At 33.0% G+C, this 11,441-nt stretch overlaps 1 protein-coding gene across 1 annotated transcript in view; it reads left to right on the top strand.

The window, feature by feature from the left end:
• Positions 1-2,145: 2,145 nt before the first annotated feature.
• Positions 2,146-11,441, top strand: part of LOC116566999 (serine/threonine-protein kinase TNNI3K-like) — a 315,363-nt gene continuing 306,067 nt past the window's right edge. The window contains exons 1-4 of the mRNA XM_032301742.1: positions 2,146-2,237; positions 3,024-3,068; positions 8,378-8,534; positions 9,125-9,233. Of these exons, the coding sequence (XP_032157633.1) occupies positions 8,495-8,534; positions 9,125-9,233 (149 nt within the window). The 5' untranslated portion in view covers positions 2,146-2,237; positions 3,024-3,068; positions 8,378-8,494. The remainder of the gene's footprint in view (positions 2,238-3,023; positions 3,069-8,377; positions 8,535-9,124; positions 9,234-11,441) is intronic.

The raw sequence follows: 11,441 nt of genomic DNA, 5'->3' as shown, positions 1-11,441 counted from the left end.
TGTTTCCTCCTGTTGCCGCCACTTTATGTGATTTGTTTGCCATTTGCTATTTATGACTTTTCCTAACTTAATCTCATCAATTATTTGTCTCAAAAAAAAAAAGAATCCAAGTTGAAGTTTAAGTTACTTTGATCTCATCAGTTTTGTTTAATTTGTTTTATTGTATAAGCAATAATAGATATTTTAATGAACACTATCTTAATAATTTCTCTGAATCCTCTAAAGTGATATGATTTAAATTGTGTTCAAGTTCTCATTTTATCATATGTTCAAACTTAAAATAGTCATTTCTGTTCCAAGATTTTTAAAGCTTCTCAAGCAGCAAGACCTATTTCAAGTCATGCCATGCCCAAAAAACTTCTACAGCCAGCCCAGTGTAACCCTTTCCTTTTCTGAAGTTGTATAGTATGTGGTTTTCTGCACCATCCATTTGACAGCATCAGAATCTACTTTGTAGAGTCAGTTTGTTTTATTTTCCTGCTGTTATTGGACCAGATAGATAGGTAGATATGTATATATGTGTGATAGATATAATATATATACATATATAGTGTACCTATGTATGTAATGTATGCATACTTATGTATATATACTATTTACACACATATGGAATTGTACATACTGGCCAAATAAAAAGGTACTTGGTCATCAGAAAGGAACAGGTATAACAGCTGCCTCTAATAACTTTAAAAGATGCAGCCCCAATATATTATCTTTAGATGTTTTTGCAGATTAATGCAGGTCCAGACTCAGTAGAAGAAATGAGAATTATGGAATAGTTCAAAGAGAGATAGTGTGGTCTTTAGAGGATCTATAGATAACTATTGTGATTAGCTAACAAGTTAACTACTATGTACCTAAATAAGTTGGTTTTCAGCATCATGGGAAATGAAAGTTTCAGAGAGATGATGATAGAATTAATTTGTTAAACCTCAATTGATGGCATGCATTTATCTCTTATTCCGATATGCCTAAAACCCTCACAAATTCCAAATGCCTTGTGACCCTTCCCCACAGACTCCATCACTTCTCTGGCTGCATATATGAATAGTAAAAAAGGGAACAAGTTTAGGTTACTATTTGTTTAATCAGATCCAGACCTCAACTTGGGCAACTCTGGGCAGCAGTTAGGAAATGGTAATTATATAGTAAGCCAACTTTAGCAATTAGACTCGAGATTTGGAATTTAACTCCAGTATATTCTGCCATGACTTAATAAACCTAGGCATCAGAGACACCCAAGTTAGAAGTGTCTGCATCAATTATTTTAGCTCTCAAAAGGTGTTGATCTTAAATGGTAGGGTTTGTACTGTGGGGAAATTGGGGAATCCTTGGGGAGGAAGGAGGTGCTTCTAACAGCTTCTACCACGTTGTAATTCCAAACATGAATCTCTTCTATTGAGGACAGTTTTTAAAGGAGGACAGTTTTTAAAGGTTTTTAAACTTAGCTAAGTCTAGTTCACATTTTTTCACATTGGCATAGACCTCAGGTGACCATAATTATGGAGTCAAGAGGCAAATCAGAGAACTAGATAGAGTGAGAACATCAAGGAAAAGGTGGTCTAAATAGTTTATGGAATTATAAAGGCTCCTCAGAGGTGCTAATATCTCAGTTGAATTCTTAATATGATTTTTCATGAGTGGTATGGGCAAAAACAGTAGAGGCAGTCACTCTCCATATTACCAGACTAGGGAAACTACAATACACACTTACTTTAAATGCAGTTAAATGCAATGTTAACTTCTGAAAATGACTCTCCATGAAAACAAATTATCTTGAAATTCGCAACAATTATGGTCTACTCTTGATAATCCATTTTAAGAAAAGGAGTAAAATTGTAAAGAAATCATGTAATTTGTTCATAAATTCTAATTGAAATCATTAATTTTTATATATTTTAAGTGTGTGTGTGTGTGTGTATATATATATATATATACACACTTAGATTATTAAATTTGAATATCAAGTGGGAAGGGTATATTATTTGGATACCAGTAAAATAAGACACAAACTTATTATGACATATATTGACTATATAAAATTGGAAACTTGTGTTTATTATCAAAAGTGTGCTGACATTAGGATGTACTCCAATATTACTTTGCTATAACAAGTCCCCTAATAATTATCTTCAGGGAGAATAACGTCTACAACAAGAAATCAAAGCTGTGTGGCCCTATAAACTGTGCTTTCCATTGATTCACCCCACCAAATGGATTAATCCATTAACAGAACTGTGAGTAAAAATTAACTTTTTATTTTATTTTTTATAGATTTTATGTATTTATTTGAGAGAGAGAGCAGAATGAGAAACAGAATATGAGTGAGAATTAGGGGCAGAAGCAGAAGGAGAAGCAGACTCCCTGCTGAGCAGGGAGCCCTTAGTAGGGTTCCAGGGATCATGACCTGAGCTGAAGGCAGACCCTTAACTGACTGAGAAGCCCAAGTGCCCCCAAATTGACTCTTTTGTATCCCCAACAGTTTCACACTAATTTAACCATAGCAATCCTTTTTAATTTTTCTTCAGGACATTCAAGATTATATGTACATGAAATTTCAGCTGTGAAGTGACCCAGTCTAGTTCCACAACTAGGGTATAAAATGGATAGAAAATGTTAAGTTGAGTCAGTGTAAGTTCTAATTGGTGGGATGCTGAGCTGGGCTATGTGAACAGAAGGGGGATCATGAACTTCTGAGTACATGCCAAAGACTGATGCCATTTTTGGCACTGTATGATTTAGGACTGCAGGAGGATGGCATGAAAGTGTATAGCATGATAACTCTTATCACCATTCTTCCACTAAGAAGATACAGGACAAGATATAATAAGAAATAATGATTAACTGTGCTTGGACAGACTACTTACTGAGATTGTTTCTGCTTAGAGAGACTAAGCAAAGAACTGGTCATATGGAATCACTCTGCTGGCTTTCTAACAACCACATGTTTTTTAAATCCACTTTTTGAACCTGCAAGTAATTTGCTCAACCTACATTAAATTAGCTTTCTGTTCATTTTTTAGGAATAGCCCCAAGTGGATAATTCGTAAGTAACAAGAAAACTCAATGTAAGTAGAACTGTATTTGTTTCCCTCTTCCACTTTTTATTCTTTGTTTATTTGTTTGATTTTCAGAAGAGATCAGGTGCATTCAGAGTGGTATGGCCAGAGATTATTTGTTTGACTTTTAAATGACAAATCTCAGGCATGGAAGTGTTATGCCTAAAGACAATGATTTATTAATGGAACTATTAATTATAACATAGTGTTATTTTCTTATCAGGCCAGTTGACTCAGGAAGGGAGAAAGAAGGATAAAAGGAAAGTAGAAATGGCTTGTGTCATGAAGTTTATATTATTCTGATGGTTTTAATTATATTTTTTTTCTAAGTGGAATCTAGGCTTTATTATATGTACCTTCTCATTACCAATCATTTATATATCTATCATAGGACAAATGTTTTATTGAAATTGCCTGTTTATGTGTCTCTCCCTGGCCCCCATTATACCATGTACTTTGGACTACATGGTATAATACATGCTTACTGAGCAAATAGATGAATCAATCCACCAATAAAGAGTAGAATGGACAATTGAAAGAAGCCCCATCAATTTGGAAAAAAAAGTTTTAGCCAGTGACAGAGATGTGACTCATTTCTGTTTATTTAGATTCTTTAATAAACTTTACTTCATGTTTACCCCAACAAAGGAAGGCAAAGGAAAAATTAAGATTTTTGCATTTATAGTCATAGTATATAGGAAACAAAAATAGCAATATACTTTTTTTCTTTCTTTAATATACCCTCACATCTTGGGATACTGAGAACACCTGTTTAAATTACTGCAAATTTGATTTTTTACCTTTACTTTCATTCTTATATATTGTCAAGTCCTATTCATTTTAAAGAATTAATTGAAATATTACCTCAGTAATGTTCAGATTCATAATGGTAATTTATAGCTCCATCCAACATACTTCAGGTATTCTAGTGGAAAAGAAAGGAAACTTGTTTAATAAGAATCTTATAAATTATACTTCTTTAAATGTGGAAATTTATGCTTAAAAGGAAATTGATCAAATAATTTTTAATTGAATAATTTTATCTTAGACAATACACAAATTTCCTTTAGAAGTTTGTGTTTAGGGTGCCTGAGTGGCTCAGTTGGTTAAATGACTCGTTTCAGCTCAGGTCATGGTCTGGGGTCCAGGGATCAAGCCTCACAGCGGGCTCCTCCTGCTCTGCAGGGAACCTGCTTCTCCCTTTCCCTCTGCCTACCATTCCCCCTGCTTTCTCTCTTTCTGTCAAATAAATGAATAAAATATTTTTAAATAATTTGTTTTAATAGGAGGAATTTTATGTTTATTAAACACAAGGAAAAAGCCTAGATATATGCCAATTAGTAATTCTATGTTTAAAGCAATAATTCTCTTAATTGCTTACCAACCAGATATAATACATCAACAATCTAAGCTTCCCTAAACTTTGGGAACATATTAATAAGAACTCATATACAGTGAGAGAACAATTTAGGTTTTAAGTGTAAATGAACTCATATTCCTAAATTTGTTAAGAATTCTTCCAAGGGCATCAGTTTGATTTCATGGGATCCATGTCCCTTTATAATTTATCTGTTGGAATCATAAAGGTAGAAGTGTCAAGGTCAGTTTTTATATTTTTCATCTTGAGATCATCCTTTTAAATATTTATAAAGAGACTTGTATGAAATATAAATAGCAGATGCACAAGTGTAGATAGGATAAATAAATAATATGAACCCAAAATAAAGGAATTCAGAAAGAATGTAAATAGGCTTATTGAAAGAGTATTAGAACATATCTATGTATGTGCTGAAGTGGTATGATAAATCATTTGAAAAGATGGAGACATTAACATTATATTTAGGCAATTCAGTAGAACATGGAGATTGGTCAAAAAGGAATAGTTGAAGAACTAAGGTATTTACTAAATCTCCCCTGACATTTTGAATGAAAAAAAAGTATGAAAGAAAAATTTCTTACTATGAGTCATATATTCCTTTGAGAAGGCTTTTCCTTATAAGTTATAAATATTCCTTGACAAGCTCAAATGGTCTTGTTAAGAAATTACTATTTTAGGTCTTATTTATTTTATATTTTTCCTTAATTTTTAAAAATTGTTAGACTTTTCTACTAAAAGTTTTACATTTACAGAAAAATTGAACAGAAAGTACGGAAAGTTCACATATACTCTTTATTACCACCCTCCTCAGTCTCCTCTATTATTGGCATCTTAAATTATTGTGGTACTTTGGTTACCATTGATGAACCAATAATGATATGTTATTATTAACTAAAGTCCGTAGTTAACATTTGTGATTTATAGTTCTATGGGTTTTTCTAAATGCATAATGCCAAGTATTTACCATTACATTATCATACAGAATAATTTCACTACCTTAAAGAATTCTTGTTCTCCACCTATTGATTCCTCTCCCTTCCCTGTTCCTCCAACAACCACTGATCTTTTCAATGTCTTCATAGTTTTGCCTTTTCCAGAATGCCATATAGCCAAATCATCTATTGCCCTAGTGATTTCCATCTTCTTTTTTTTTCTTTACTACAGTGTTTTATTCTCTCTTCTCTTACATTCAATTCAAAGACACAAAAACCTTCAGATAAGTACGCAGTTCATTTTAAGCAACCTTAAAATGGTGCTCCTCAAAGTATGCCTCGGATAGCATTTACCTGAGTGATTAGAATCACTAAGCATTCATGTTGAAATTCAGATTCCTTGGCCCTAGTACTGATCTTACTGAATAAGAATTTCTAGGGATGTAACCCTATCTCTCTCTCTCTCTTTTTTTTTTTTTTTTTTTTTTTGCATAGCTCCTTAGGTGGCATCTACACCCACTAAAGTTTGAGAAGTTTACCATTTTTGTAATTAGGTTGTGTTTTTGATAATATATGAAATAGCATGCTTTTTGAACTTTTGGCAGTCCAGAACGGTGAAGAGTAGGATTCACTCTAGAGCATTTGGCCAACTCAACATAGAAAGAAGTAATTTTTACAGAAATATATTCAGTAGTGAGGAGAATATTTCCTGATTCCATGTGGATTCCCTCCTACATCCCTTAGGAAAGAAAAGTAAAAGATATTATCCTGGGTCATTTGCTTATTCCAGCCTTTTCTTCACCTTCCAGAAGGCATGCAGGAGGATTACTCCACTGCCCTTAACCCATGACCTAAACTCATATTCTTAGAAGTGGCTTGTAGATTTTGTTCCTTTGAAAGTAGAGAATTGTTATAGTTTAATAACATTAAATATTTTATGTATTGGGGTTACCATTTCCCAAATTTTTATGCTGTTATCCTACCTTTTTAGGGGGGAGGGGACAAAATTTATTGCTTCAGAGTATAACAAGATTCAGTTGAGTTGCTGATTGGATTTGTAAACTAATAGCACAAATTGTAGCTTTTGAAAATCAAAGCTTTCATTTGTAAGAACCAGCCTTTCTGAAAGAATAAAACTATTTTTGAAAATCAAAAGGAAAAGTCCTAAAAATTAATGCATCAAATTTGTATTATAAATAGGAAATTGAAAAATAATACAAAATAATCTAATAACTAGGTTTTCCTTCAATTGGTATAGGCAGTAAACATATACACATGCACACACATACTGGTGTAAGACTTGAGATAGAGAAAGAAAAAAAAGATCAGAAAAAATAGATTAGGTCTTCTTAAGGTCTGCAGTTCTGCTTCCCATATCTGACCCTCTGGATTCACAATATGGAAACCATGGATTGTTTTAGGGAAATCTGAAAGAAGGGCGAGCTTGTGCATTATTTCCCAAGGCTACACCACAAGTTTCTTAAAGAAGACTACCCAGTATGACGTTCAGGACTATACTAAATACTTGGTCTTCAATACCAAGCATTGAGGAAGTCAGGTGCCTAGGCCAATGAGCCTAAAGGCTGTCTGTCTGGGGACAGCAAAGACTATCTGACATGAGGAGATATGTGTCTCATAAGTGCTAAGGGAAAGCAGGTGCAACTGGCCTTCAAACAAGGAAAATGCAGAATGCATAGAACAAGTAACCAGAAGCCCCCACAGAATAACAAACAGCAAAAGCCTTGATTGCATATACTGATGAAGAGAGATAAGGAAAATTTTATCTGTGGGTGGATAGAGATGTCCTTGAAGTCAGATTATCTACTTCTCTAGCTATATCTGATAGGTATGGAAGCCCACTCTCCGGAGCATAGATTACCTTTGCTGAGAAAAAGGTGTGGGGAATCCTAAATTTACCTTAACATTTACTTCAAAAAGACAAACGATTTGAATATTAAACTATAATAAATGTGACATTCATACCTGTTACACTAAAACTATATCCTCTGGAGGTGAATTGCAAGATCAAAATCTATATCCTCTAGGTATAATTATATTATACAAAAGAAATACATAGTTAAAAATCAGATAACTTTTCTATGTTTTCCATTTTTCCTACATCATGCCCTGAGTTCATCTATATCAGTGGAAATACGCAGGCCAAGAGAAATGAACCCAATGAAGTAAATGGAAGGTGAATGAAAGAAGAATTATGGGAGACTTTAACAATAATAATATCTACCTTGAACTTCAGAAATATATAGACCCAGAATTGATTCCAGACTCGTCTGCCTATTAGCAAATCTGGATTTTCTCATCCATAATATAGGAATGATATATATACCCTGCAGAATCTTGCAACATATAAGGTATAAATGACAAAATGTATTTAAAGCACTCAGACTAGTATCTATCACACAAGAAGCGTTCAATTTTATTATTCACAATATTGTTCTCGTCATTGTTATTTTATGAATTGCCGTTTGTAGAATCAGTGTCTTAGATTTTATCTATGATTCTTATGGTGTTCAACATAATCAACACAGGTAAAATTTAATCATGGTCTATGTTGAGAATTTCTTCTTATAATTTTATACTTCTAATATAGGCAATACTTACACTTATTTCTATTAGTAGCATGTCAGAGGTATGGGTTCCCAGTATTTATATATAGAGAGGGGAATTCCATCACCAGTCACTCTTTTCCAACTGGCATTACTTTAACTCAGGGGAAACTGATTGGGAAGGAGCTCTATATAGTTTTAATAGCTGTTTGTGAACCTCAGATGTAACTGAACGACTTTCTAGATTTACCTATTAATTGTCTCATGAAGCTCTGCATGGATAGATAATCAGTTGATGGAGGTAAATAATCCTATTGAAACATTTGCTATTTATTTTTGATACAGCTGTTTTAAATAGACTGATTAGTTCCCTTTATGATTTCACCCTTGAAAGTACAAACTGTTTTGTTCTTTGTCATTGTTGCATGACATTCCATTTGGCAGTCAGCTTATTTTTAGTCAGACTATCAAAGTATTTTTCAACTGGACTGTCACTGCACTTGAACTTGGAATCTTGTAACCTGAGGAACTGCACTGGGAAAAAGAAGAAACTTCTAACAAATGGGAAATTATAAATCTAGACCAACCCAAACTTGCACTGGTAATTATTTTTATATCCTTAAATATAACATGGTTCAAATAGTAGTTATAGATAATTAACACATCATTGGAGTATCTGTTAATTTTTACATGGAGGAAATGACAATGTATTATATGAAACTGTTGAGAAGATTGTCTGAACTCAAATTATTTTTCTCTGCAAGATTTTTAAAGAAAACAGAAAATTTCTTACAAAAATATATTAGTTTTTAGGTAAAATGTTCCTAGGAATACTGCTGAATATAGAGATTTTAGAATTATATCTTAAATACCAAGTATTTGAAACCTAAAAACTTTTGTCTAGGAACTAGAGATTGATATAATTAAAATGCAATAAAATCAAATGAAATAAGGCAAATATATTCTTTTATGTAAATATATTATCCAGTATCAAATGGGTTCTTAATTACTACAATATGATTGCATTTTAGATATAAACATCTGTATTTTAAGCTCACAATCAGTAATTTAAATTAAGTATTGTAGAATTTAGAATAAAAAACTGAGTTTTAATTACTTGTATGTTATGATCTGTGTCTGCATTTTGCAAAGCACAGCTATGAATCAGTCCCATTTGTTTTTCTTTACTAGATGAATGGAAGAAGAAAGTCAGTGAATCTTATGTTATTATAATAGAAAGATTAGAAGATGACCTGCGGATCAAAGAAAAAGAACTTGCAGAACTAAGGCACATATTTAGGTAAAGTTCTCAGAGTTAATTTTTCTTGGTATAAGTATATTTATTAATTACCTTGTTTTAGATACATGTATATTTAAAAACACAACCCACAGAATCTCAGATGTTACCGGGCATGTTAGGCCTTAAAATATAAGGTTGGCCCTTCTTGACCATTCATATAGCCCTAAAATGCAAATATCTCCCTAAAAAATTGACTTACATGCTTCCATTGCTAAAGTTTAAAAAGAGAGGCATATAAGGGCTGACTTTTGAATACAAGCTGTTGCTGATCTGAATAATCTTTCCTGGAATTAGGTCTTTCTTGTAAGCCATGCCAGCAACAAAAAGCAAGATTTCTCTTCCCAAATAATAGTAGAATATTGGCCATGCTGTTCTTTTTGAACTACTAGGATAAGTCCAATTTTAACAAACCTTCTGTTCTCTTGACATTCAGAGGCTGTCCCTTAATGGAACTGAATATGATTCTTCCCCTGAACAATCATATAACACTGTGTAATACTGGCTTCAAGCTTTCAGTGGGTTTTGTTCATGATAACAAGAGAAAAATAATCTGGCATAGTGTCACAACCTTGGAAGACACAAAATGTTCAAAAAGAGGGGCAGGACCCTTCTATACACAAGCAACCTTCTGGAGAAATTGAATCTGGCATTGAAAAACTAGATGCATTTTGGAGGGTCAGTGTAAGTTAGCTGCCTGACTGAGGAAACTTCCATGCAGGCCAATCAGCCATGTTGACTTTTACCTGCGTTACTTATCTAATGTACTTGTGACAAAGAACTCCCTCTATTTTACTTGGAAAACAAGTGTGAAGCACTGACCAAATGACATATTTTTCACCTAAATTTCAGCTATAGTAAATATACAAAGTTCACGTAACTGGCAATTAAAGTTATCCATGTATAATATCGTTTATATGAAATTGTCTGTGGATTAATAAGGCTTTTTCAGGTAATTAATTTATAATTTAGGAAATAGTTGATCCTCTGTGTTAATTTGGCCCAAAATGATAAATCAGTATTGATACTCATGATGAGATATCCTGGGCTGACTTTTGCAAGTACTTGAACATGATCAGTTATGGGAAAACTTTTCAAATTCCTGTAGAGATTTGACTGACACTGGTATAATAGATTTATACATACATATTTATTTTGTTGGAGAAGAGATGCAAATGTAGAATTTAATCATAAATCCTATAGTTCTTATTGACTCAGATAAATATGCTGAATGAAATGTGGTTAAACTAAAGAGATTTTCCTCAACTTCAAGAACTCAAAAACTCATTTATTAATTTATTTTTTTAATTTAAGAAGTACTGTGCAGGTATGTCAAGGCTAATTTAAATAGACATCCTTTTAAGGATTAAGTTTAACAATAGGCTTGAGATATAGGTTTCTCTCATACTCCCTCAACAACAGACCATTGTTTTTAACAGCTTCTGCTATAGCTGATTTTTCCTACATTTCCACTACATGATTAATGTTACCTCCCTTTTACTAATTAGTATTAGGGTGAGAAGCAAGAAACAGTGTCAGGAAGAATATAGTTCAGAATTAATTGTGCTAACTATATTCAAGTTTTTATTCCAGACCCACCAAATACAAGACATTTGGTAATTCTCACCATGACTCTGTGTGATAAATATGAATTCTGATGGATGATAAACTAAGGACTAGAGACATAATATCTTATCAAGATCGTATGACTAGTAAGTGCTGGAACTCTAATTTGGTCAGCTGACTACTGAGAGAGGTCTTCCTACTAGTCAGATGACTACTGAGAGAGGTCTTCCTACTAGTACCATGGAAAGTCTAGAGGAGTCAAGAAGAAAAAATGTCTTGACCATTTTGTCTAAATTGAGTAGGAAAATTATGTCACTCAGTGTAATGGTTTTACAGTGATGCAAACATAGTTTTAAACCCAGTTTCTTTTATTTACAAACTATGTAACCTTGGATATGTTCGTTAATTTTGTTGAGCCTCCTTTGCATCTGTAAATGAGGTTAATAATAAGCTCACAGGTATTTGCAAAATAGTACTGAGGTGAGGGCCTAACACACAGTAGGCATGGAATAACTGGAAGTTTCTATTATCATGATTGGATAAATAGGGGTAGATAGAAAGACTGAAAACTTTATTATCTAGTAGAAGAAACAAATAGTTTTTTAAAAGTTAGAAAGTAAGAAAGTTAGGATTAAATGTTTTAAT

The sequence above is a fragment of the Mustela erminea genome, chromosome 10 (assembly GCF_009829155.1).
Source record: "Mustela erminea isolate mMusErm1 chromosome 10, mMusErm1.Pri, whole genome shotgun sequence".
Lineage (NCBI taxonomy): Eukaryota > Metazoa > Chordata > Mammalia > Carnivora > Mustelidae > Mustela > Mustela erminea.
Note: the sequence above shows the minus strand (reverse complement) of the source record. Positions and strands in the feature narration are given on the sequence as shown.